General features: G+C 60.6%; 1 protein-coding gene across 1 annotated transcript in view; it reads left to right on the forward strand.

Annotated features, from left to right (window-relative positions):
• GALNT2 (polypeptide N-acetylgalactosaminyltransferase 2) overlaps positions 1-14,341 on the forward strand; it is a 165,551-nt gene extending 151,210 nt beyond the window's left edge. Inside the window, exons 12-16 of the mRNA XM_004453376.4 lie at positions 41-133; positions 342-425; positions 2,192-2,318; positions 8,393-8,512; positions 11,892-14,341. Of these exons, the coding sequence (XP_004453433.1) occupies positions 41-133; positions 342-425; positions 2,192-2,318; positions 8,393-8,512; positions 11,892-12,047 (580 nt within the window). The 3' untranslated portion in view covers positions 12,048-14,341. The remainder of the gene's footprint in view (positions 1-40; positions 134-341; positions 426-2,191; positions 2,319-8,392; positions 8,513-11,891) is intronic.
• Positions 14,342-23,907: the final 9,566 nt, after the last annotated feature.

The raw sequence follows: 23,907 nt of genomic DNA on the forward strand, positions 1-23,907 counted from the left end.
GGAAAACGAAATCTCCGCTCACGGTGTATTTTGTTTCTAGCAACACTCGCCGGGCAGCCGAGGTTTGGATGGACGAATATAAAAATTTCTATTATGCTGCAGTGCCCTCAGCCAGGAACGTTCCTTACGGAAAGTAAGTGCCCCGAGCCCCCTCGCCGTGCATGCAGGTCGGCCCGTGCCCCGAGCCGGCTGGGGGGATCCCCAGGTTTCCCAGGAGGGGGTCCCCAAGTTTCCCAGGGCCCCCTCCGCCTGCGTCCAGGAGCCCCACTTGCTGCCCGGTGGTCGGGGCGGCTTTTCGGGTCTGGTGGGGATTGGGAAGGAACCTTCGCCCTCCTCCGCAGCATCCAGAGCAGGCTGGAGCTCAGGAAGAGGCTCGGCTGCAAGCCCTTCAGGTGGTACCTGGACAACGTCTACCCGGAGCTCAGGTACGTCCCAGCCGCGCTCGCCCCCAGGGGCTGAGACACAGCGGGGCACGGGCGTGGGGACGGGCAGGGGGCGCTGGAGCGAAGGGAGCCACCGCCGCATCCTCCCTGCCGCCCACATCTTCCCCCGCCGCCCACGCCCTCCCCCACTGCCCACGTCCTCCCCTGCCGCCCGCGTACCCCCCGTGTCCTCCGCTGCCCGCGTCCTTCCCGTGTCCTCCCCCGCTGCCCGCATCCTCCCCTGCCCCCAACGCTTCAGGAAGCAGCCCCCACCCCCGAGCACGTCGCCCCGCAGGCTCGTGGCCCAAGTGGGTCCAGGTGCCCCCTTGCGTGGCTCGCCGGTGCCCACGCGGCCCCCGCCCCTCGGCGCCTCCACCTCGCCCGCTCCACGCGGCGCAGGAGTCTGGTTGGGGCTCGATGGACAGAGCAGCTCTGCTGTGGTGGCCGCGGCCGGCAGGCGTCGGTACGCAGGAGCCCAGAGGAGGCGGCTCTGCCCGCGCGGCCACATCCTTGCCTCTGGGAGGACACAGGTGCCGCCTGCTCTGGCCGGCTCTTGCCGCGGCCGCGCTGGCGCCTCCTCCCCGGGAGGGTCGAGGCTGGCGCAGCCCCTCCTCCGAGCCCCCTTTCCGCACCCGGCCTTCCACTTCACGTGAGTTGAGCTCCGGGTCCTCGGGGGCCCTGACCCTCCTCCCGAGGAGCCGCGGGCTCCAGGACCCCGCGCGTCGTCTGTAGAGGGGTCGCCGGCCGACCTGCCAGCATCGGGCTCTCCTCCTGACGATTCCGAGCACTCTGCGGTCGCGTGTCCCCACCCATGAGTGCGCAGTCTCCCCGTCCTCCGCTGGCGGCTCCAAGGCCTTGTCTGGGAGCCGAGGGGAGAGTTAGGAGTCGCAGCCTCGCTCCGCCGCGCCCCACTCTGCTGCTCTTGGGAGCCGATTCCTCCACTTGTCAAGTCATCGGCGCGGCGCCTGCCTCCCGGGGCCCCAGAGGGGACAGGAGAAGGATGGCATGTTCTCCCCCCCGCTGTCTGAGGGGCGCCCTTGGCGCTGGGCAGGGAGCCCCGTGCCCACCTCCCAGCTGGGGCTCACAGCGCGGGGGCTCGGCCCATAGCTCTAGGGCCTCTGTGGCTAAACGGGGTAAACTGGGGCTCCATCCTGAGGTCACCATGATTTGGGGGTGCGGGGCGCAGCACCACCTTCTACGTCTGCTTCACCCCAACCGGCGAATCCCCGAGCAGGGCAGGGAGATGCCAGCGTGACAGCAGGGATGCCCGCTGCCGGGTGACCCCGCGGGCTGGGCTGCAGACCGCACCTGCTGCCACCCTTCCCAGGAGGGGAAGTGGAGACACAGCGGCTGGCGCCTTCCCCAGAGAGCATGCGCTGCCACGTGCCGGGGCACGGCTGCGGCCCATGTCCGGCCCCGAAGCCCGGGGCACCTTCCCGCTGGACCGTGAGGCCGTTGTGTTCAGCCCCCTTTCCTGCACACAGAGCCGAGAGCACTGAAAGCGTGAGGCAATGGGATCTGATCCCAGCAGCCCCTTTTCCTAAAACTGAGCTTTGAGCCTCAGGACTTTTCTTCCCAGCAGGCGTTCCTGGCTGTGTATAAAGATCTCTCTCCCCTGAGACCTTCGGGTGCTGGGGACGTGGGAGTGCGCAGCTTCCCCTCTCATCGGCACTCCCTGGCCTGGGGCGTGCTGGAGCCCGGCCTGCGCAGCCTCGGCCTCCGCGACCTGCGCAGTGGCGGGCAGAGACCCTGATGGCATTGCTTTCCAGGGTCCCGGACCACCAGGACATCGCTTTCGGGGCGTTGCAGCAGGGAACCAACTGCCTTGACACCTTGGGACACTTTGCTGATGGTGTCGTCGGCGTCTACGAGTGCCACAACGCGGGGGGCAACCAGGTACGTGGTGGGGGGCTGGGGGCTGAGAGGAAGCAGGCAGCTTCTGGGGTGCGCAGCCCCCTTAGTCGACCTCGGAGCCACTAGAGGAGGCTGTGGGTGCCTTGGCCAGCGTCCAGGGCACAGGAGGAGGCCGTGGGCTGGATCAGCCTCAGGGTCACAGGAGGAGACCGTGGGCTGGACCAGCCTCGGGGTGGTAGGAGGAGGCCGTGGGCGCCTTGGCCAGCGTCCGGGGCACAGGAGGAGGCCATGGGCGCCTTGACCAGCCTCCAGGGCACAGGAGGAGGCCATGGACTGGACCAGCCGCAGGGTCACAGGAGGAGGCCGTGGGCTCGACCAGCCTCGGGTCCACAGGAGGAGGCTGTCGTATTTGAAATACCTGATTAATCAGTTTAAAGTTTAATCCTTCACATTTTCATGTCTCCACTGCCGCTTAGTATATGGAGCATTTAAGAAGAGGTAACACCCTGGCCACGTCACTGGACCCCCATTCAGGAGCCTTGGGAACGGGTTGCATGTCCAGAGTGGTAGCCAGGCAGGGTCTCGCCTCGTGGAGGCAGCAGGCGCAGGCTGTCTTAGGACACGTGGCCGCCGGCCCTCCGCATCCTGCCCCGAGGTTGGTCCTGAGCCCCCCTGCAGGCCTAGAGGTAAGGTGGCCAGACCTGTTCTCACAGGTGCACACCTCCTGCCCTGGCCGCGTTAGCAGCTCCTCGTCTCAGGGTGCCCTGGAAGTTTTAGCAGCCCCCTCTTGTCTTGGCTGAGCAGTAAAGTGCAGTCACCCACCACCAGTCACTGGGGCTCCTGGGGCTGTGCTGCCCTTGGGACGCCCTCTGGGGGAGCGAGTCGATTGGGGCGGTGCAGGGGCCACCTGACAGGAGCCGTGCCCTGCCGAGGCCCACAGCCCACACGCTGGTCAGCCCCAGAGCTGCACACGGAGACGGAGAAGCCCCCAGATGACTGAGCCGGGTACTGCCATCCAGCCCGCGTTTCCTTTTTTATTTTTATTTTTTTTGGTGCCTTCTCGACACTCATTGCCAGGGCTGTGCGCTGGGGGCTGGGTGGACCCTGTGCCAGGGAGCGTGGGGGCTGAGTGGCTGTTGTGCTGGCTGGGCCCTGTGCCAGGGGGTGTGTGAGCTGAGTGGGCCCTGTGTTAGGTATGGGAGCTGGGTGGGCCCTCTGCTGGGTGGGCGTGGGAGCTGAGTGGGTGCTGTGCCTGGTGGGCCCTGCGCCGGGGGCATGGGAGCTGGGTGGGCCCAGTTTTGAGTGGGCATGGGGGCTGGGTGGGGTCTGTGCTGGGTGCACCCTGTGCCGGGTGGGGTCTGGAGGCTGGATGGGGGCTGGTTGGGTGCCATACCAGCGGGCGCTGGGGCTGAGTGGTGGCCGGATGGGTGCTGTGCCGGCAGGCGCTGGGGCTGGGTGGGACTTAGGGACTGGGTGGGGCCTAGAGGCTGGATGGGCACCGTGCCAGGGGGCGCTGGGGCTGGGTGGGGGTTGGATGGGTGCCGTGCCGGCAGGCACTGGGGCTGGGTGGGACCTAGGGGCTGGATGGGCACTGTGCCAGGGGGTGCTGGGGCTGGGTGGGGGCTGGATGGGTGCCGTTCCGGCAGGCGCTGGGGCTGGGTGGAACCTAGAGGCTGGATGGGCGCCATGCCAGGGGGTGCTGGGGCTGGGTGGGGGCCGGATGGGTGCCGTGCCAGTGGGCGCTGGGACTGGGTGGGGGCTGGGTGGGCGCTACACCGGCGGGCACTGGGGCTGGGCGGGAAGAGGAGCCCCGCTCTCAGCAGCTCTTGGTGGCTGCGCACGCGTCACTGGCGGGCTGTCACCCCTGCGGGGCACTCCAGGATCTCTGGTGTAGTTAGCCTGGGGCCTCGAGGCCATCGGGGTGTCTGAACGCTCCAGGGGGTTCCCTCGAGCAGCCGAGGTTTTCTGGTGGAAGGGACTACATGTCCTGGCCGCCTTGCTCCTTGGACATGGGGCCGGAAGCCGCTTCCTGGAGGAGCGCTGCCTGTGGAGCCCGCCGTGGTGTGAGACGGTCCGTCTGGCTGCTGGTGCAGAAGCCGCCCGGTGCAGGAGCCGCCCGGTGCAGGAGCCGCCGGTGCAGGAGCCGCCCATGCAGGAGCCACTCGGTGCAGCCCGTGCAGGAGCCACTCGGTGCAGCCGGTGCAGGAGCCGCCCATGCAGGAGCCACTCGGTGCAGGAGCCACTCGGTGCAGTTGCCGCTCGTGCAGGAGCCGCCGGTGCAGGAGCCACTCGGTGCAGTTGCCGCTCGTGCAGGTGGTTACTGAGCACTTGTGAGTGACCAGGATCGGTCGGCGTTTCTTATTCACTTAGTTTTAGATTAAGTAGCCATGTGTGGCAGAGGCCAGCCCATCGGCCAGCGCCGTTTTGAAGGGGAACGGAGGCCGAAGGCCGTGCTCACTGCTTTGCGATTGTTCCAACTCGTAAACCTACGAGTGAGTCCTTTCGGAGTGAGGAAAAATGAAGCTTTTTTTTTAGTCTTGTGCCACATGGCTGAGAAACGAGAACATAAATAATATTTTCTAACTGAAAATAGATATGGTTCCTTGGAAGAGTGAATTTTGTTATCTGCCTTCTGGCCAAGGCTCAGCAGACACACAGGAAATGAGAAAATTAATGGCCATGCCTTTTAAGAGTGACAGCTCAGAAAAGCCTTTCTTAAATATTTATGAACTTTTTTTTTAACAAATTTAGATAATTGAAATGCAACAAAAGAACAAAGTGGCAACTAGCACTGTTGTTTGCAAAGCTAAATTAGCTTTCCTGGAATTCATTATAAAATCTGCCGTAAAATAATTAAACACACAATAGCAAGAAGATTGTAGAAACGTTTCTACCTGAGCTTTAACGGGTGTCAGCAAACCTTCCAGCAGCTCCCAACATCTTTCCGGAACCAGCTGCAGCTCCCCTGAACACGGGCCGTCACCACCGCGGGCCTCGTGGCCGCACAGTGGGCGTCTTCGCACGCCGCTCGTTCGTGGTAGTGGAGGTGTGACAAATGTGGGTGGACGAGGAGGGGAGGTGCGCTTTCTCCTGCGGCCCCTTAGCCCCACATGCCGTCCTGAAGTGGGGTGAAGTGGGTGCCTGTGGGACACCCACTGTGGGCTACGGCATTGTGGGCGTTGGCCTCCGAGGGTGCCCACTGCAGTCTCGACACCGTGGGGCTACGGCACAGTGGGGTGTTGGCCTTAGACTCTCCAGTCTACACTGGGTGTGCCCTCACTGCAGTCTCGACACTGTGGGGCTACGGCACAGTGGGGTGTTGGCCTTAGACTCTCCAGTCTACACTGGGTGTCCCCTCACTGCAGTCTCGACACTGTGGGGCTACGGCACAGTGGGGTGTTGGCCTTAGACTCTCCAGTCTACACTGGGTGTCCCCCCACTGCAGTCTCGACACCGTGGGGCTACGGCATCGTGGAGTGTTGGCCTCAGTCTCTCAGGTCTACACTGGGTGTCCCCCCACTGCAGTCAGCACTGTAGGGGTATGTCATTGTGGAGTGTTGGCCTTAGACTCTCAGGTCCACACTGGGTGTCCCCCTACTGCAGTCTTGGCACCGTGGGGCTATAGCATCGTGGAGTGTTGGCCTCAGTCTCTCGGGTCTACACTGGGTGTCCCCCCACTGCAGTCTCGACACCGTGGGGCTACAGCATCGTGGAGTGTTGGCCTCAGTCTCTCGGGTCTACACTGGGTGTCCCCCCACTGCAGTCAGCACTGTAGGGGTATGTCATTATGGAGTGTTGGCCTCAGGCTCTCGGGTCTACACTGGGTGTCCCCCCACTGCAGTCAGCACTGTAGGGGTATGTCATTATGGAGTGTTGGCCTCAGGCTCTCGGGTCTACACTGGGTGTCCGCCCACTGCAGTCAGCACTGTAGGGGTATGTCATTGTGGAGTGTTGGCCTTAGACTCTCAGGTCCACACTGGGTGTCCCCCTGCTGCAGTCTTGGCACTGTAGGAGTATGGCATCGTGGAGTGTTGGCCTCAGTCTCTCGGGTCTACACTGGGTGTCCCCCCACTGCAGTCTCGACACCGTGGGGCTACAGCATTGTGGGGTGTTGGCCTCAGTCTCTCGGGTCATCTGGTCCCGTGTGGTCTTTTCCAGAGGACGCGCTGTGCCCAGTGTGGCCCAGGCGGTCAGCTGGGGAGAGCCTCTGCCCCATGGTTGTGAATTTGGGCAGGCCAAGCAGGTTTCTTAATCCTAGGACTTCCTAGGCCATTTAATAGGCTCCTTGTGAATATTCAAGAGAGGAATTGGGCTTGTATTCAACGTTCCCAGAGGTATTTGACTTGGACCTACTTTTATAGAAGCGCCACCTGAGGGGCGGAAGCTGAAGCCCCAGGGCGTGCCAAGTCCCTGAGGGGGGTGTTACCAGGGCCTGGACCAGCCGTCCCCCTGCCCGCCCTCTGGCTGGCGCGCGGGTCGCCAGTGGACCGCTCATCTTGACGTTCAGGGTTTTTCTCACAACAGTTTGTTCCGAGGGGATTCAGGTACTAAGCAGTGAGGCCTCTTTAAAGAATGTTTACCCCGAGAACAGAAAAAAAGGAGGAAACACACGTGTGGTAGCACTTAACAGTGCCTGAGGTCACACCCCGTGGCTCGGATGCACCAGAAAGCAGCGCTTGCCGGCTTGCCGGCTGTGCGTTGTCGTCTCCCGCAGGGTGAGCGAAGGCCGGAGCGGGCCGCCGTCCCGGGAGTCCTCGAGGGGGCTGGGCGTCCTCGGGGCTCCCTGGGGTCCGCCCCGTGTTGGGCCAAGCCCGGGGTGGTCGGCGGCCAGGACAGGGCCCGCCTCCCCGCCGCGGCTTCCCGCCTCCCCGCTGCGGCTTCCCGCCCCACATCGGCTCCTTTAGCGCAGAAGCGGCTTTTCTCTCCACCGGTCTCGGGGTTGTGCCCTGAGTGTATCTTAGAGGACCGTTATGTGCACTCTGCCTCGGTTTCCTCTTCTGAACAGTGGGGATGGCGCGTAGTGAGCCCTCCACGGATGTGTGGTGTTCGCGTCTCCACTTCTGAGGTCCTCGCAGGGTTGCATGGGCGCCAGTCGACCCGCTCGGCGCTCGGGTGAGGCTGTGCACTGTTCATTCTGTGTCAACACGCGGTGCATGATTTACAGTCTCCACACTGTAAGTACTGTCACCACCTGGGGACAGTCGACCCAGAGTCACGAGGGTGCAGAGGAAGGAGGAGGCCGGGCACGTGAAGGTGGACTCGGCTGTCTACCTCGGCCACGGAGCGCACAGGTACAGCGGCCACAGGCTCTGACAGCTCCCGTGAAGCTGTCGAAAAACAAGCGTCACTGCAGGGAGCGCTGACTTGCATTCGGGACTGAAATAGTTAATGCTGTTCGTTACCACGGTTCTCCACGCACTTTGCACACCTTTAGGTCCACTTTGGGCTCAGTTATGTGGCCGCCACAGACATCCCTATTTTAGTTTCCTGGGCTGCTCAAGCAAATACTGTGCAGTGGGGCGACTTAAACAACGGGAATTTTAAAAATCAGTTTTATTGGAACATTCATACATGCAGTCCACGTAAAGTGTGCAGTCGATGGCACGTGGTGTAACAGTGGGGATTTATCAGCTTACGGTTTGGAGGCTAAAAGAAAGTCCACATCACGGCACCGTCGAGGCGATGCTTTCTCCGCACAGGCTGCGGCCTCTGGGCCGGCGACGCTCGGCCTTAGCTCGCCACGTGCAGCGCGCACAGCGGCGTCTCTTGGCGTCTTCCTTCTCCTCCGGATTCTCGCCGTGGCTTTCTCTCTCGTGGTCTGAATTTTCTCTCGTAAAGGGCGTCCTGACGGGCCATGCCTTAACTGACGCGGCCTCCTCAGAAGGTCCTACCTAGGACAAGTTCGCGCCCACAGGGATGGAGGCAATTTAAGAACATCTTTTTCTGGGGAACCTAGAGCTCCAAACCACCAAGTGCCCAGCTGTACATTTGTAATTAGAAAGCCATTGCTGGCTCTGAGTTCTGAATCCTCTTCTCCAGCATATTTAATTCCCTTTTGGGTGCTTTGTATTTTCACAGTGCCCTGCATGCATTCAGATTCTGGTTTTGTGTTGTAGGAATGGGCCCTAACGAAGGACAAGTCGGTGAAACACATGGATTTGTGCCTTACTGTGGTGGACCGAGCGCCTGGTTCCCTCATCAAGCTACAGGGCTGCAGAGAAAACGACAGCAGACAGGTGAGGCTCTCAGCCCCTCGGGCGCCACGCTGCCTGCGGCCCTGCACCCCCGCGCCTGCCCTTGTCGCGTCCCCCACGGTGCGGTGATTATTTGCATCGTTACTTGGTTGGTCTTGAGCGCCCTCCAGACTCGAGCTCCTTGCTCGCTGCCAGGTCCCCACGTGCTGCTCAGTGAAGGCGCACACTGCGAGGCCCGCGAGGCGGTGTCGGGTAGGGGAGGGCGCGTGATTGCTTCCCCCTCCACCCCGTCTGCGCTGCTTCTGCTCCGCACGCTTCTCTCCCGGCCACGTCTTTCCACTAATCTCTAGATCAGTCCAGTTGTATCTGGGCCATGGTCTTGGTGGGCTGAGAGGATGGGACCACGTTTTATTTTATACTCAGATCCCGCCACAGCGTGGTCGGTCAGCGGCTACTTTGGACAGGCCCCCGCAGGTGCTTTCCCACCCGGTCCCTCGGTCCCCAGCCACCGCGGGGTTTAAGCAGAGCCGGTGCCCGTCTGCCGGCCGCTTCCTCCAGCAGCCGTAGTGGCCGGGTACTCCCTTTGGTCTCATGCTGTGCGGCCGAGTGCACAGGGTGACGCGGGGACGCCAGAGCCGCCCTGCCCTGCGTGTGGACACCTGGGGCTGCTTGTCAGCACCTGTTCAGGGGCAGGTGGTAGACGAGGCAGCGTCCCCCCGCCAAGCGCTGGACTGGGCAGCGTGTCCAGGAGCCACCGAGCTGGCAGGGACCCGCTGGGAAGGATGGGCGAGTGGGTGGAAATTCTGACTGAAAACGGAAGTCGATTGCTTTACTCCCGACGCTAGTGGAAACACTGGCCTGCACAGGGGTGCCAGCACAGAAAGCGCAGCACGGCTGAAACTACAGCGAGGCTCGTGGCAGTGCCGCCACGGGGAGGCTGGCCTGGTGCTGGAGGGTCGTTGCGTTGCTGTACCTGGCTCATCTCAGCCTGGGCGTGCCCATCGCTGCCAGCCCTGGAAGAGACCTGCTCCGAGCCCCTATTTCTCAGCCACAAGTCTAACGACATTGCTCATTGCCATTGATAGTCTCCTTCTCCTCCCAGCACCACTGAAAATTTTAAGAGAAATTACATGTCTTTGTTTACTCCTTAAAATATTTTCTCTTTAAATTTATACAAATTCTAAATGATGTAAGTTCAAATTGTTGTGGCTCTCTACACATACACACACACACACACAAATGCACATTTTTATATTACTTTTTCCAAACTGTGCAGAATACATTTTAAGCCTTTCAAGCTGTTTTTCTCTGGCCCGTTCCCTGGTAGTGACGTGAAGAAATGGAAACGCAAGCACCAGAGGGCCTTCCCTTCCCATACTGGCTCGTCTTCCCACAGTCCCTCGTTACAAGACAGATGGCTGATAGGGAAACCGAGGCACAGAGCCCGTCAGCACCAGGAGACTAAGCAGGCATCGAGTCCAATACTGATTTCATCCTCCCAGAAATTAAATGCCTCCCCCCAAGTCACGTGGGAGAACTGAGGCTAAAACTGGCTCCCGTAACTTTTCCACCAGTGCCTTAAATTCTGGTTGTCGTGGACGTGTGTGCAGAGGCCAGCCTCCGCCCGCCCCTGCATGCCCCTCTCCTTCCCCCGCCCTGTTCAGCCTGGCCGGCTGAGGGAGCTGGGCTGGTCGACAGTGGACGGCCACCGCCCACGGACCAGCCCACGTGTGGCAGCTGGCAGCGGTGAACCAGCAGGAGCCCGGCCCGACCGTGGGTGGAGGGGCCTCCCCCGGGTCCATGGAGTCTTCGGACATAGGAAGTGGCGGTGTCTCTGCTCTGCCCTGTTTAAGTCGACGCTCAGTCCCCTAAGGAGCTGCCCTCGAGGCAGAGGTGGCCCTGCCAAGAGCTGAGGTTGTCGAGTTCTTGGGGCCGTAACTGACCCCTAAGGGCCTTGTGAGCAGAGAAGAGACTTAAGACTGTCGGCTTGTCTGGTCGAGCGATGTACGTGAGGGGGGGTCTGCCGAGCCGTTGGCCCTGTCAGACGCTGGGGGCATCCCGTCGCGTCCACCCTTAGAAAGCGCCCCCCACGTTTGATGGAGTGGCTGAGCTGCCACCCTGGACGAGCTGGGCCACGGCTCTCTTCAAGGCCATCCGTGTCATGGTGCCCGGCCCCGTGGCAGTCTCTGCCGACAGTGGCATCTGTCCATCCTCCCACGTTCTTTATGGACGGGATTCCCGGCATTCAGAGACAGATGTCGGAGCCAGGAGCGAGCTCTAGAACGGAGGCAGGGCATGAACTGCAGCCAAGGAGCAAGGGCGAGTGAGGAGACAGGCCTGCGCAGTGCTCCCGTGCCGCGATCGCGCTGCTCCTGCTGTCGGCAGAGCTCCAGGTTGGCGCAGGCGTGGGTGAGCAGTGCAGACCTCACTACGACACCTCCAGCCGCCCCTGTGGGAAGGCGGCCGCTCTTCGCCTGAGAAGAGGCTCGTTAGCAGATTTCATCTTGAAGCTGCGCTGCCTTGCCAGCAGGAATTTTCAGTTTCGGTGCCCATCTGTAAATGTGTTAGGTGTGCATTTGCAGAGTCAAAGGGGAAAGGCAAGCAAAAGTGGGAAAACAATTCTACAGTCAAAAGGATTTGCAGAAATACGTGCGTAGAGAAGCTGTAGTGCATACAGTGTAAAGAAGTGTATAATTTTACTACATTAACAAAGGGAGAACTTCTGGTGTTAAAAAAAAACAACTTATTAAATTGGGAATATGTGTGTTACTTGCTAAGTAGCAGGCAGAGGGTCCTCGGGTCCCCTTCCGCTGGGTGGTGGATTCATTTTCTGGCCTGCCCAGTGGGATTTCTGTGTGCGTGTGCACGCTGCTCTGTGCTTTACACTGGCACAGTCAGAACTCAGAATACTGATGGCACCTGCCGGCGCTTGGGGCTGCTCGGTGGCCGAGACAAGCTGCTCATCTGAGGAGCTTACAACCGGAGGAGAAGACGGAGGGCACAGAAATAGGCTCCTCACCCTGGGGTGAGCCTCGCACGGGGGACCGGATCCACTGGCCGGGCTGTTCAGAGGCTCTAAGGGAGAGTGTGAGGCGGCCCCCAGGGTGAGACGTGCAGGTGGGACTCCTTGGGAGTTGATGCAGATTACCCTCTGGGAGCAGCATATCAGGTCCTTGGGACTGACCCTTGCCAGATGCTTTCCTGCGGGCCCAAGGGATGGGTGTTGGGGCCCTGGGGCAGCTCAAGGGCAGAGGGTGGGGCTGGACAGCTCTGCCTGCAGCCCCAGCACGGGCCTGGCCTCCCCGGGCCCCCAGGCACCTGTGCCACCTGCTACAGCCGTGCTTTGCAGTCAGAGGCCAGAGGCTGATTTCAGTGCAGCCAGACGCCCCTGCACTTCCCAATTGCCTATTGTCTTTTGCAGAAATGGGAGCAGATCGAGGGCAACTCGAGGCTGCGGCACGTGGGCAGCAACCTGTGCCTGGACAGCCGCGCGGCCAAGGCGGGCGGGCTGAGTGTGGAGGTATGCGGCAGCGCCCTGACCCAGCAGTGGAAGTTCTCGCTCAACCTGCAGCCGTAGGAGGCAGCCCCAGCGCCGCCACCTGCCCCTCGTCACTGGTGATGTTTCTTAAACTTTTCCACGGAACTATATACCTCAGTATTCCATCGTGGTCTGAATGTCGCAGCGCTCCAGCAGGCTGGACAAGGGCCTGCTTCCTCGTCTCCCGGACGGCCGCCGCCACTTCCCCTCCCAGCACCAGAGCCGCCCCGCCTGCCCGCTGGCCTCTGCACTCACTGCCGCAGCCGGGTGTGGACGGGACCCCGACCCGGACCTGCTGCCGACGGGGAGGGGGCCGGTGCGGGGCTGCGTCCTGCAGAGGGGGCTGCTCGGAAATCTCCACTTTTCATCCCACCGAAATCAGCTCTCATTTCCATAAAGCTGAATCATGCCGTTGTGCAGTTTACAACCCCGTGACTCCCCCTTCTCTGCCCGTCTGTTCTCTCCTCCTAGTCCGTAGTGCCCGCTTCCATGTAACGTACTTGCTATATTGAAAATGAATTTTCTACAATGGGACGCTAAATATAAAGGTATATTAAGAAAGAGTCCATTCCCCAGGGTTTTGATAGCTCGTTGTCGTCTTGTAAATTCTCCACCAAGCAGTTCATGCCCTTGAGAAGAGGAGGGACTGGAGCCCCCTGGGGTAGCCTCCTGCAGCCTCGGGCCTCCGGACGATGCTGTGGTCTAGCGATGCTGTGGTCTAGCGCGGTGGGAGGTGGCAATTGGGGAGCGCCCGGGGCTCTTCCCCGGCGTCTCCATTAGGTCTCGGGAGGTCACTGCTGGGCCTTGAGTCCACCTTGCGTTCCGCTCGTGTCTGCACACATGTGTGGGTTATCCGCCACGACAAATATTGCTTTAGGTCTTTGTAAATTAAGTTTATTTTCTCTAAGGGAGAAAAACAAAAACAAATCCCTTGCTCCCACCGTAAGATGCTGTCCCACCTCCTGGGGATGGCGGGGACAGGGAGATGGCGCCGGGTGGGGGGCTAATTGTTACTTGATCCTGCTCGCCCTGATTCAGAGTTCGTCGAGCTGCTGTTAGAGCGGTGGCGATGAGCCAGCCTGGGGACAGCCGCCTTTACAGCTTCCGTGTTTGGAGGCCTGGTGCTTGCCGCCACGGGCGCCCTGTGTGTCTCCACTCCCTCCTGCTCCGGGCGGCTGCTGCCGGGGGCTGTGGGTAGAGAACTAGGAAGTGTCAAAACGACAACGCCAGCTAACGTGTGTGAAACAGAGCCTTGCCATTTAGGAGGCAGATTCGGCTAAACCACGAGACAGTTAGGAACGAGGCGCTGCCAGGAGAAGAAAGGCCTTTGGGCTTGTCCAGCAGTGTCCCGAGGCAGCTTTGCAGTGACAGGCTGGCTCTCCAGAAGAATTCTTTTCCTGGCCCCCCTGCCCCCTTACCTGGCCTCAGGTGGCTGGCTCGCCTGGCAGCCGTGGAGCTGCTGTGTGCGCGTTGGTGTTTCCATAGTCCCCACCTGAGCGCCCCTCGCGAGGGCCGGCCGAGGTCGCGGAGCTGCTCGGGCGGCGTGGATGATTCTCCCAGGAGAGGGGGCCTGCTGCTCTGTCTTCCACGCAGCCCCGGCTGCTGCTCATGATAGCTGGGGTGCCGAGGAGCCGGTAACCGGCGCCCCTGCCAAGCAGGCCGTGCACCCCGAGGGAATGGCCAGCCGCGGGGCGGTTCTGCACGCTGGTCTTTTAGAGGCTGATCTTGACCACAGATGGCCTCTGGGGGAGGCCCCCGGGACCTGTGCCTGCAGAGGGAGGGGGCCGGCCACGCCCGCCCTGGGGCTCTGATGCCTGCTGGTCCCTGCAGACTGGTCGCCGGAGCTGCTGCTGCCACGTCCCGTTGGCAGGACGGGGCTTCTCTCTAAGGGGGCCCTGGGGGTCCTTCCCTGCGCTCCCCCACCCCACCAGGAGTCTCACCCGCCAAATGCCACCTGCCGGCTGGGTGGGCGCGCAGCTGCGGGGGCCTCTGGGTCTACACGGCACGGCGTGCCAAAGTGACTTACGGTGACTGCGCTGTTTGGAGCATTGCCGCCCCCTCCTGTTTTTAACAGCGGTCACCTTCCTACGGCCCTTCAAGCAAAGTGTGACAAGTTGGTTCTTCTGTGTCTTTTCTTAGGTCTTCATAAAAGCTAAAATGATGGTTCTGTGAGTATGTTTTGCAAATTCAAAATATAGTTTTGGTAATTTTTTTTCCAGTTGATTTTTAAAAAAACTGCTGTACAGAGCTTGTACTTTGTCCATTTTATAGATGGAAACCATCCTTGAAAATTGTTTAACTTAAATAAAAAGAAGATACTTTATAGATAACAATCTCTGGTGATGGCTGTAGTTTGTCTGGGTTTTTATAGAAGGGCTGTGATTGGGGTTTGAGATTATATTTTATCTTCTCTGGCCTCTGTTCAATTACCATTTCTTACCACACTTTAAAAATGTGTTCACCTTCTATTGTTGTGCCCTTTGGTTTATTCTCGTTTGTGGTAATGATTATTATCATTTGCTGAGTATCTGTGGCTGCCGGGCACGGAGCCAAGCCCAACACACGCTCCTGTGTGTCGCCGGTCACCCGTGGGCAACGGGGGGAGCTGGCGCTTCCAAGGCTGCCCAGGCCTGAGCCACGCGGCCACTCCCTGCCGGGCACTGTTCAGTCTTTAAGGTATTTAAAATGTGCATCATTTACCAGTTGTCTGGCGCTTAGTCCACCCAAGTCTTTCCTCCTCCCCGACCTTAGAATGTTCACCTGAAATGACCGAGTTTTTAGTTAGCAATTGGGGTTGAGGACTGGGGAGGGCTGTGATGAGCTGAAAGGAAGGAGCAGGCAAACGTGGACCTTTTCTTGGTGACACATGGACCCGCTCTCTGTTATTTGAGCCACCTGCACATTTGACTTTCCTGCCTGTCATTTGAGAAACAACAGAAACCTCTCGGCATAATTTTTTAGCATCCATCGGGGCCCCTTCAGAACCTGGGACGCGGCTTCGGCGACAGGTAGGCCTGTTCATCGAGCAGAGGGCCTGGGGCCTGGGAGAGGAGAAGGAAGGGCTCTGCAGGCGCGACTGGGCGGGTGCCCCCAGCCCAGCAGCCTCCTGGAGGCGTTTGAGCCTGAGCGGCAGGTGCTGAGGAGCCGGACAGGGAGGGAGAGCTTCCCAGAGGGGAGCCAGCACGCGGAGCAGAGCAGACGAGGAGAGGCTGGAGGCCGAGGTCGGGCCTGGGCAGAGGGGATCAGGTTTGCAGAATTTTTTAGAATAAAATGCTTAACCTGCTTCAATTCTTTGATTCTGCAGTATGACTTCACATTTTAAAAATCAATCAGAAAATTAAAATGTCTCACACTCTTCTACCCATTGATTTACTTAAAAACAAAATTGCCAGACGTTGCTCTGTATTTCCGACCAGTTTGCTCATAAACCATGTATGTATTTGATTTTATGTGTGCTTGCAGTGGTGGCCGTCGTGTTTCCAAAAGACCTTATATCCTTGGGGGCCAGTTTTAGTTTCCAGGGGATTTATTCTCTCGCCACTTGATGGCTGGGAAAGTGTTCAAGGTAAAGCTTTCTCCCCAAAGAGGAATCCGCCGGCTGCAGCCGGCCTCCACGGGGCGGCGTCCCTGGCTCGCCGTCTTCGGTTCCGCTGATGTCTCCCCTCCCACCCCACCCCCGCCGCCGCCGCCAAACTGGGGAGATTTGACCAAGTCCTCGGCTCCTGACCTGTAAGCACCGGGTGTAGACGGCAGCAGTGGCCACCACCACCTTCCCCTGCTGCCGTGTCAGCCAGGCCAAAGGGGGGTGCACAGCGAAGCCGAGGGGCCAGGGAGGCTGCTCTGGGGGCGCTGGCCCCCCTCAAAAGCAGGTCTGCAGTAGCTGCCCTCCAGGGCCCAGAGCCCAGAGCCAGCCCCGGGTCTATGTTTGGATGAGAAGCCGCAGTGGCAGGTGCACTGGGCAGGTGGGGTGAGGCCAGGGGGTTGCTACCAGCTGCTCTCCGGGTTGGAGCAGCAGGGAATTAAGTGGCCAGAAGGTGGGCTGGTGAGCGAGGAACCAGGCCCAGTGCCTCCTGCCTGGGGGCAGGTGGGGGCTGGTCCAGGAAACCGCTTCGTCCGCGGTTCTGCTGCCTGGATGAGCCAAGCCTGTCTCCCATGGGTCTCTTTCCACAGGTGAAAGACGTGTCCCTGCAGGCCGGGTGCCGGGGAGTGGAGCTCCGGGCATGGCTGGGGGACGGGGCAGGCATGGAGCCACGTGCGCCTCGGGAGCAGAGTGGGCTGGTGGACGCCGCAGCCCTGGGCACGGGCAGGCCAAGGCCGGAGGAGCAGGGGCGACGCCAGCGGGGAAGGGGCACAAATGGCAGGAAGGAGCAGAGCCCCTGACAGCCCTGGCTGTTACTTGCCAGGCACTGAAATAAGTGCCCCATCCTCAAAATAACCTCTACAAAGAAGTCGCCACTCCCACTTCACAGGTGGGGAAACTGAGGCTCAAGTAAGCTGAGCCGTTTGCCCGGATTGCATGGCTCTGAGCAGAGGCATGCACGCTGTGGCTTCCTCCTCCAGCGCAGTGGAGGGCCAGGGTCACTTGACTGATGGACAGCTGCAGACCCCTGGGGTCCAGGATGTGGTGTTAGGGAGCGGGTGGGGAGGGGCTTTGGGAGGCCGCCTCTTGCTAACGTGAAGCTGGACGGTGGGCGCCCACGGAGGTGGTTGGTGAGACGCCGAGGTGGCTCCACAGCCCTGAGTCAGAGAAGACGAGATTAAACGCTAGTTCCACTTACTACCTGTGTGGCCTTTGGAAAATCAGACCCACCTGAGATGGCGAGGGCTGGAAAACGAGTGGACTGTGCCTTCCTCCTGGCTCCAGTCGCCAGGGCCCATGAGCTCAGCCCGAGCGGGGACACTGCATTACGCCAGCGCAGCTGCGTGTCCAAGACCTGGAGTTCAGGGAAACGCAGTATTCGTGGGGGGGGAGTAAGGACTAGAGCTCATGAGACATGTTAGTAAGTACTCAAACGCCAGGAGAGGGGCTCCAGGGAGATCTGGAAATTTGGAGTCTAAAATTTAGGCATTGAAATTTTAAAAGATCCAACCACTAAAGCTAATTTCACAGCTGGGGAAAGAAAAAAATCATTTTACAAGGCAGAGCGAGCAGCCAGAGAGGCGCGAGGCACATGAGGCAAAGCTGCAGCCCAGAGGAAGGGAGGCCGAGGCCAGGAGTGGCCGAGGACATCACCTTGACGAGAGCAGGGCCTTCGTGAGGGCAGAAGAGGACACTGGGGTCTCACGGGGGATAAAGGGGGAGCAGGTGGATGGGCAGGTGGGGCCACAGGAATGGGGGGGGGGGGAGAACTGGGAGGAGCCTGCCTGGCAGATGAAGAGCCTTGCCCGAGCCCGCCTGCCAGGTGAGGAGCCCGCCTGCCAGGTGAGGAGCCCGCCTGCCAGGTGAGGAGCCCGCCTGCCAGGTGAGGAGCCCGCCTGCCAGGTGAGGAGCCCGCCTGCCAGGTGAGGAGCCCGCCTGCCAGGTGAGGAGCCCGCCTGCCAGGTGAGGAGCCCGCCTGCCAGGTGAGGAGCCCGCCTGCCAGGTGAGGAGCCCGCCTGAGCCTGCCTGCCAGGCGAGGAGCCCGCCTACCAGGTGAGGAGCCCGCCTGAGCCCGCCTGCCAGGTGAGGAGCCTGCCTGCCAGGCGAGGAGCCCGCCTGCCAGGTGAGGAGCCCGCCTGAGCCTGCCTGCCATGCGAGGAGCCCGCCTACCAGGTGAGGAGCCCGCCTGAGCCCGCCTGCCAGGTGAGGAGCCTGCCTGCCAGGCGAGGAGCCCGCCTGAGCCCGCCTGCCAGGTGAGGCATGGACCTGTAAGGCAGAAGCGCTGAGGGGGCTCTCCTGGACCCTGGCGAGGGCGGCTGTGGGTGCAGCCTCGATGGGGCCCAGCTTCCCTCCGCTCCCAGCCCCTCCAGGTTTAGCCGGTGGGTGGCTTGATAATGACGGGCCTGACCGTGTGCTTTAGGCCTGGGCCCTGTTTCGTGGCTTCTTTGTATTTTTATTCTCGTGACTACACTGTCCGGCCTCTCCGACTTTGCTAGGTGGTTACCCTTTCACCGACGAGGTGGAAACGTACCCCGAGTCCGAGCTCGAGCCCACGCCAGCCGGCGCCTGGCTCCAGGGTCGCCTCAGCACCGCGGCACCGGTCTCCGGTGCTGCCCGGCTCAGTTGTTGCTCTCTGTGGCGTTCGGAGGCTCCTCGGAGCAGCGGCTTCCGCGTCATCCGGGAGCGTCAGAACCAGATTCCCGGGCCCCTGCCCTGCTGATTCGGAGCCCGGGGAAGCCCAGGGCTCAGCAGGCCTTCCAGGGCATTCCAGCACGCGCCGGAGCTTGGGGCGCAGCAGGGGGCCGAGTTGGCGAGTCCCCTGGGAGCTGTGGGCTGGCGGTGCCTGAGCTGCAGCGTTCGGCTTGGGTGTGGGCATCGGGTTTTTAAATTCTGCGGCAAGCCTTGAGCAGTCCTGGTGTCCACACAGAGCCGCCTCGAGCCGAGGCCACTGCGCCTCCCTGGCTGAGACCGCCGCTGGCTCACCTCTCGTCACGTCCCTCGGCTCACCTGGAGCAGGTTCGTCAAGCGCTGGCACGGCGCCGCAGCCCCTGGGGGACGTCGCTGTCCCCTCACACCACCAGCTGAGCCGACCTGTGAGTGCTGAGGGACACTGAAAGGAAGGTGGGCGCCGGGCGGGGGAGTGGCCGGGTGCGCTGCGGTGAGCGCGGCTCTGGGGACCCCGAGGGCCAGCCTAATTGCCGCCTCTCCTGGTTTAAGGACGCCCTCCTTGGCTGCCCTGCCCAGCCTTGCGCGCTCCTTCAGCAGTGGTCACCCTCCAGCCGTTCTCCACGCCAGCCCTCGAGCGCTGCAGCTGGAGCCGCGGCCCCTGAGCACAAGCCCTGCGGGGGCCCGGCGGGACCCCCCTGGAGAGGTCCCCACGTGGGGCCTCCGCTTGGCCCGCCCGGCTCCCTGCAGTGCTGGCCTGCTTCGCCAGAAAACCACATTCCCCTTTGCGCTGAGGGATCTGTGCCAGAACTTACTGAAAAATCAAAGTCGGCGATAAAGCAAAGGGCTGCATAAAGGTTCTGCGGTCAGCGAGCGCCACGGCAGCGAAGAACCAGGCCTTGACCTGAAGTTCCGAAGGTCAAATCTAAGGACCCTGAGCCGAAGGCCGAGGCTGCCACACTTCCCCGAACTCTGGGGATTGGTCTGTACCTGATGCCCTGAGCCCCGAGCCCTGAGCCCCTCGCTGTCTCCCTCCTCTCGGTTTTGGTGATAAATCAAGTGATGTAGCTGAGCCCATCTCCTCACCTCACCAGAAAGGAGAGGAAGCAGGACGAGAAATGTGCTTGGTCATCGCCTTGGTGCAAATTCTTCCTCTTGCCCCTATTCGTAGCTTGATGGGCGTTCACCAGCCGTTGGGGAGCGTGTGGGCTGACGGCAGGTCCTTTAGGAGAGGCCACAGGGTACGAAGCCGGCAGCATCCCTCCTGCCCGCGAGGAGCTCCACGCTCCGGGCTCACTGGGCCGCTCCTGGCACGGCCTTTTGTGCAAGGAGCTGGTGGGGAAAGGAGAGGAAAGCGGGCTCCTGACACTGGGCGTGTGCCTGCTGTGGGAAACTGGCTTACCTTTTCCTTATTGTAAATGTTACACCTATTCTATTGTAGATGTTGCAGCTGTTCCCTGCTATTGTAGATGATGTTGCAGATCCAATAACAAACAGCTGCTTGGTAGTTTCCAATAAATAGGAGGTGGAAACTAGGGGGAAAAAGGAAAATACAGTTGCTGCGATCAGCTCAGCATTAGGTTGGCTCTAAGGGAAGGGGATGCAGAGCTTTACAACATAAAGGACAGAGAAAAGGACACGAGAGGAGATAAAGCTGGGACCAGGGAACTCACAGATTCTGGAACTGAGAACCTGGACCCTAGTTTCCGCATCGTATTTATTAGGAACTCGAAAGCAGCTGTTCCTCATCAGCACGGCAACGTTTACAATAACTGGGGACAAGTGCAACAAATAGGGACCAGGTAAGCCAGCTTCCCACAGCAGTGCGTGAGCAGATCTCCACGAGGAAATGTTCCCTGCTTCCTCCCCTTGCCGGGGACAGCAGGGCTTCCGAGAGGGACAGGCTCCGAGAGGATCTGGTGAGCGCGTTGTCTGCAGAGTCTCCCTTCGTAGCGGTCGTTGGAGGCGATCAGCTTGGGCCGGCACAGCTTGCCTGAACTTATTAGCGCTCCTTCTCTCCTGATGAAAACTCGGGCCTTTCCTCAAACACAGTTCTGTTACTGCTGCGTTCTTGCTTTGTGTTTTTCCCAGAAACTTGGCCCAAAAAGCAGACAGTCCTGATTGTGAGAGACTTCTCCACGTTCGGCAGCTCTGTCATGGCAGGGGGGTCTAGCCAACGTTTCCTTCCGTGGTCGTATCGTTAGAGCAGGGAACACCCAGCAAGATGCACAGGTGCAGAATGCACATCGGGCTGGTCAGAGCCCGCTCTGCGCGTGGGGGCTGCCTGGTGACGGCACTGAGTGGTTTAGGAAGCCGCCCCAGTCCAGTACCCCCACAGGTCCAGCTGTCGTGCCACCTGCCGAGTGTCCAGGCCAGGCGTCCCCTGATGGATGCTGCTAGAACGTCGGACTCCCGGAGGGGCACGCAGTGCTCATTTACTGTGGCTCATCACCTGCAGACGGCTCCGGGGCTGCTCTGATGAAGCTGATGGCAGCACCTGGAGAGACCCAGGCTGGACAAGGCCATCAAGAGGCGTGCTCCCGGGAAGCTCCCACGCCCAGCCGGGCCTCCTGCTGTGCCTCAAGCCCTGGGGGTGCTGGAGGAGCCCCCGTTCCAGGCCAGCACGAAGGTTGGCATCCAGGCATCTCTCAGGACACATGGTTCTCATGGTCACACGCCCAGGGCAAACGCAGCTGGCTCCCAGCAAGCAGCCGGGCACTGGCTGGGGAGCTGGGCCTCGCCCGAGCCCTGTGCAGCCCCCTTTCTGCCCCCTCCCTCGGGGCTGGCCTTTCCTGAAGGACCCACAGAAGGCGGGATCTGAACAAGGTAATAGAATAACGCAATCAAATTAAAGTGAATAAACTCAAAAGGGTGGGGTCAGAATATGATGAAAGAGTAAAAAGTAAACCTAAATCAACTCAAAAGGGCAGGGTCAGAATAAGCTAAATAAATGAAAATAAGCTTAAAAGGGTGGGGCCCAAGGACTCACCCCAAGACACCAAGATACCACGCAGATCTGCCACTTGCGTATTTCAAAATTGCTTGTTTTACTTGCTGTCTCACTCAGCCACAAGGGAGGAACAAAAGTTTGTCTGCTTGGGAAGCAGACTTGGCCCAGTGGTTAGGGCATCCGTCTACCACATGTGAGGTCCGCAGTTCAAACCCCGGGCCTCCTTGACCCGTGTGGAGCTGGCCCACGTGTAGTGCTGATGTGCACAAGGAGTGCCGTGCCATGCAGGGGTGTCCCCCGCATAGGGGAGCCCCACACGCAAGGAGTGCACCCCATAAGGAGAGCCACCCAGCGCGAAAGAAAGTGCAGCCTGCCCAGGAATGGCGCCACACACACGGAGAGCTGACACAGCAAGATGACGCAACAAAAAGAAACACAGATTCCCGTGGCACTGTCAACAACAGAAGTGGACAAAGAACACTCAGCAAATAGACACACAGAACAGACAACTGGGGTGGGGGGAAGGGGAGAGAAATAAATAAATCTTAAAAAAAAAAGTTTGTCTCCTTGATTTGAACCAAGAAGGGAGAAAGGACAAAGGCCGGTGTCCTCACAGGCTGACTTTCCCATCACAGCTGCCCCTCGCTCCCCTCAGAGAAATCCCCTCGTGCGCCCACTGCCCTCTGTGTTAGCCCGGCTGCTGGGGCAGACCCCTTGGACCTGGCCCGGGCGATGCGAGTCTGGTGTCGTTCAGTCTGGGAAGCAGAAGGCCAGGGGGGCCTCGGCTCGAGCAGGGCTTCCTCAGGCGCGTTCTTTTCTGTATTAGTCAGCCAAAGGGGTGCTGCTGCAAAACACCAGAAATGGGTTGGTCTTATAAAGGGTATTTATTGGGGTAGGAGCTTACAGGTGCCAGGCCATAAGCATAAGTTACTTCCCTCACCAAAGTATGTTTGGAGCAAGATGGCGCCGACGTCTGCGAGGGCTCAGGCTTCCTGGGTTCCTACGTTCCTGGGGCTGGCTTTTTTTTGGGATCAAGGTTCCTTCCTTCCTGGGGCTGGCTTCTCTTTCCTCTGTGAGCTGACTTCCCAGGGCTGTAGCTTAAGGCTTCAGCATCAAACTCCAACATCAAAAACTCTCAACTCTGTCCTTTGCCTTTTATCTGTGAGTCCCCATCCACCAAGGGGCAGGGACTCAGTGCCCTAATGACGTGGCCCAATCAAAGCCCTAATCATAACTCAATCACACCCAGGTACAGACCAGATTACAAACACAATCTAATATCTGTTTTTGGAATTCATACCATATCAAACTGCTACAGGCCCATTCCAGTTGCAGCTGACTGAGCACAGTGGAGAGGGTCTCGTGATAAAGACCCTGTGGTTGCACTGGACGTGCAGGGGACCAGGGCGGGCTCCCCGAGGCCAGCGATGCGTCCTGCACATGTTCCTGGGTTCCGGGGTATCTTGACGGGCCTCCATTGAGGCGCTGCATCCTGGATGCCATTGCTAAGCCGCAAGTGTCCCTGGAGGGTGAGGCATAGATGCTGACGCCACTACCGTTCGCCAGGGGCCTCTGGAGGTAGTGTGATGAGAGCTGGAGAGCCTAGAAGTTCCGGGGATGGGGCCTCCCTGCAGTTTAGACAAGCAAGCGAGCGCCGACCCCGAAAGGCTCTGGCCTCTGCGAGCAGAGGCTGCCAAGGAGAGCTGAGGTGGGCCGGAGCACCGTAGAAGAGCAGGCAACCTGACGGGCTCCTCTTAGCTGTTCAGAGCGGAAAGCTCGCCTTCTCCGGCTGAGCCTCTGCTCTCGGGGCGGTGTGAGGCCTCGCCGCCGCAGTGGGGACACCCAGGTTTCCTGCCCTGGAAGTGCAGGCAGCCCCAGCTCCCGAGCAGGGCGAGCCACCCTGCCACTCAGGCCGCTGGCAGAGCAAGAGAGAACAGCAAGAAATAAGGGGAGGGCTCAGGAGAGCCCCAGGGCCGAGCTGGGAAGCCCGTGGGACAGCAGGCGAGGACGCTGCCACCAGCACAGGCCGGCTGTGGGGCCGCTGGGACCGAGGGCCAAGCCCCCATGTGCCCTGGAAGCCCACCCAGCCTAGAAGCCTCATTCTGCAGATGGTGGAACTGGGCTCCCAAAAGCCCAGCCGCCTGGGGTCCCCGGAGGCCCAGCCTGTCAAGCGTGCCCCTGGCCCTCGCCGACAGCTCGCCACCCCCGAGGGGCAGCTCCAGGGCAGCTCGGCCCACGGCTCGCCACCCCCGAGGGGCAGCTCCGGGGCAGCTCGGCCCACGGCTCGCCACCCCCGAGGGGCAGCTCCGGGGCAACTCGGCCTGTGTGGAAGGCCCCAGGCCTTAGGGACATCCTCTTGGACCGAGCCTGGCCCTGGACCAAATTCTGAGCCCTGAGCTGCCCCGAATCCATCTTGCTCCTCTTCCGGCAGATGACCGTCAGCTATTTGACAGCCGTGAGCTGCTCCAGGGGCCCAGGGGCCCTCGAAGTTACAGCTCACATGAAGTGGTTTAACCCAACGTTTAGCGCCGTGGGCACGGCCGCACGGCAGGTTCACCCGACTCTGGAAGAGAAGCCCTGCTCCTGACCGGGGCCCCAGACCAGCCTTCACTGTCTCTTCCCTCGTGGTGGCTTGCCACCCACCCAGCTGCCCCCTCTCATGGCCCGTGCTTGCCTCATTGCTCCCACTCTTATTCAGTTCTGAA

The sequence above is a fragment of the Dasypus novemcinctus genome, chromosome 28, assembly GCF_030445035.2.
Source record: "Dasypus novemcinctus isolate mDasNov1 chromosome 28, mDasNov1.1.hap2, whole genome shotgun sequence".
Lineage (NCBI taxonomy): Eukaryota > Metazoa > Chordata > Mammalia > Cingulata > Dasypodidae > Dasypus > Dasypus novemcinctus.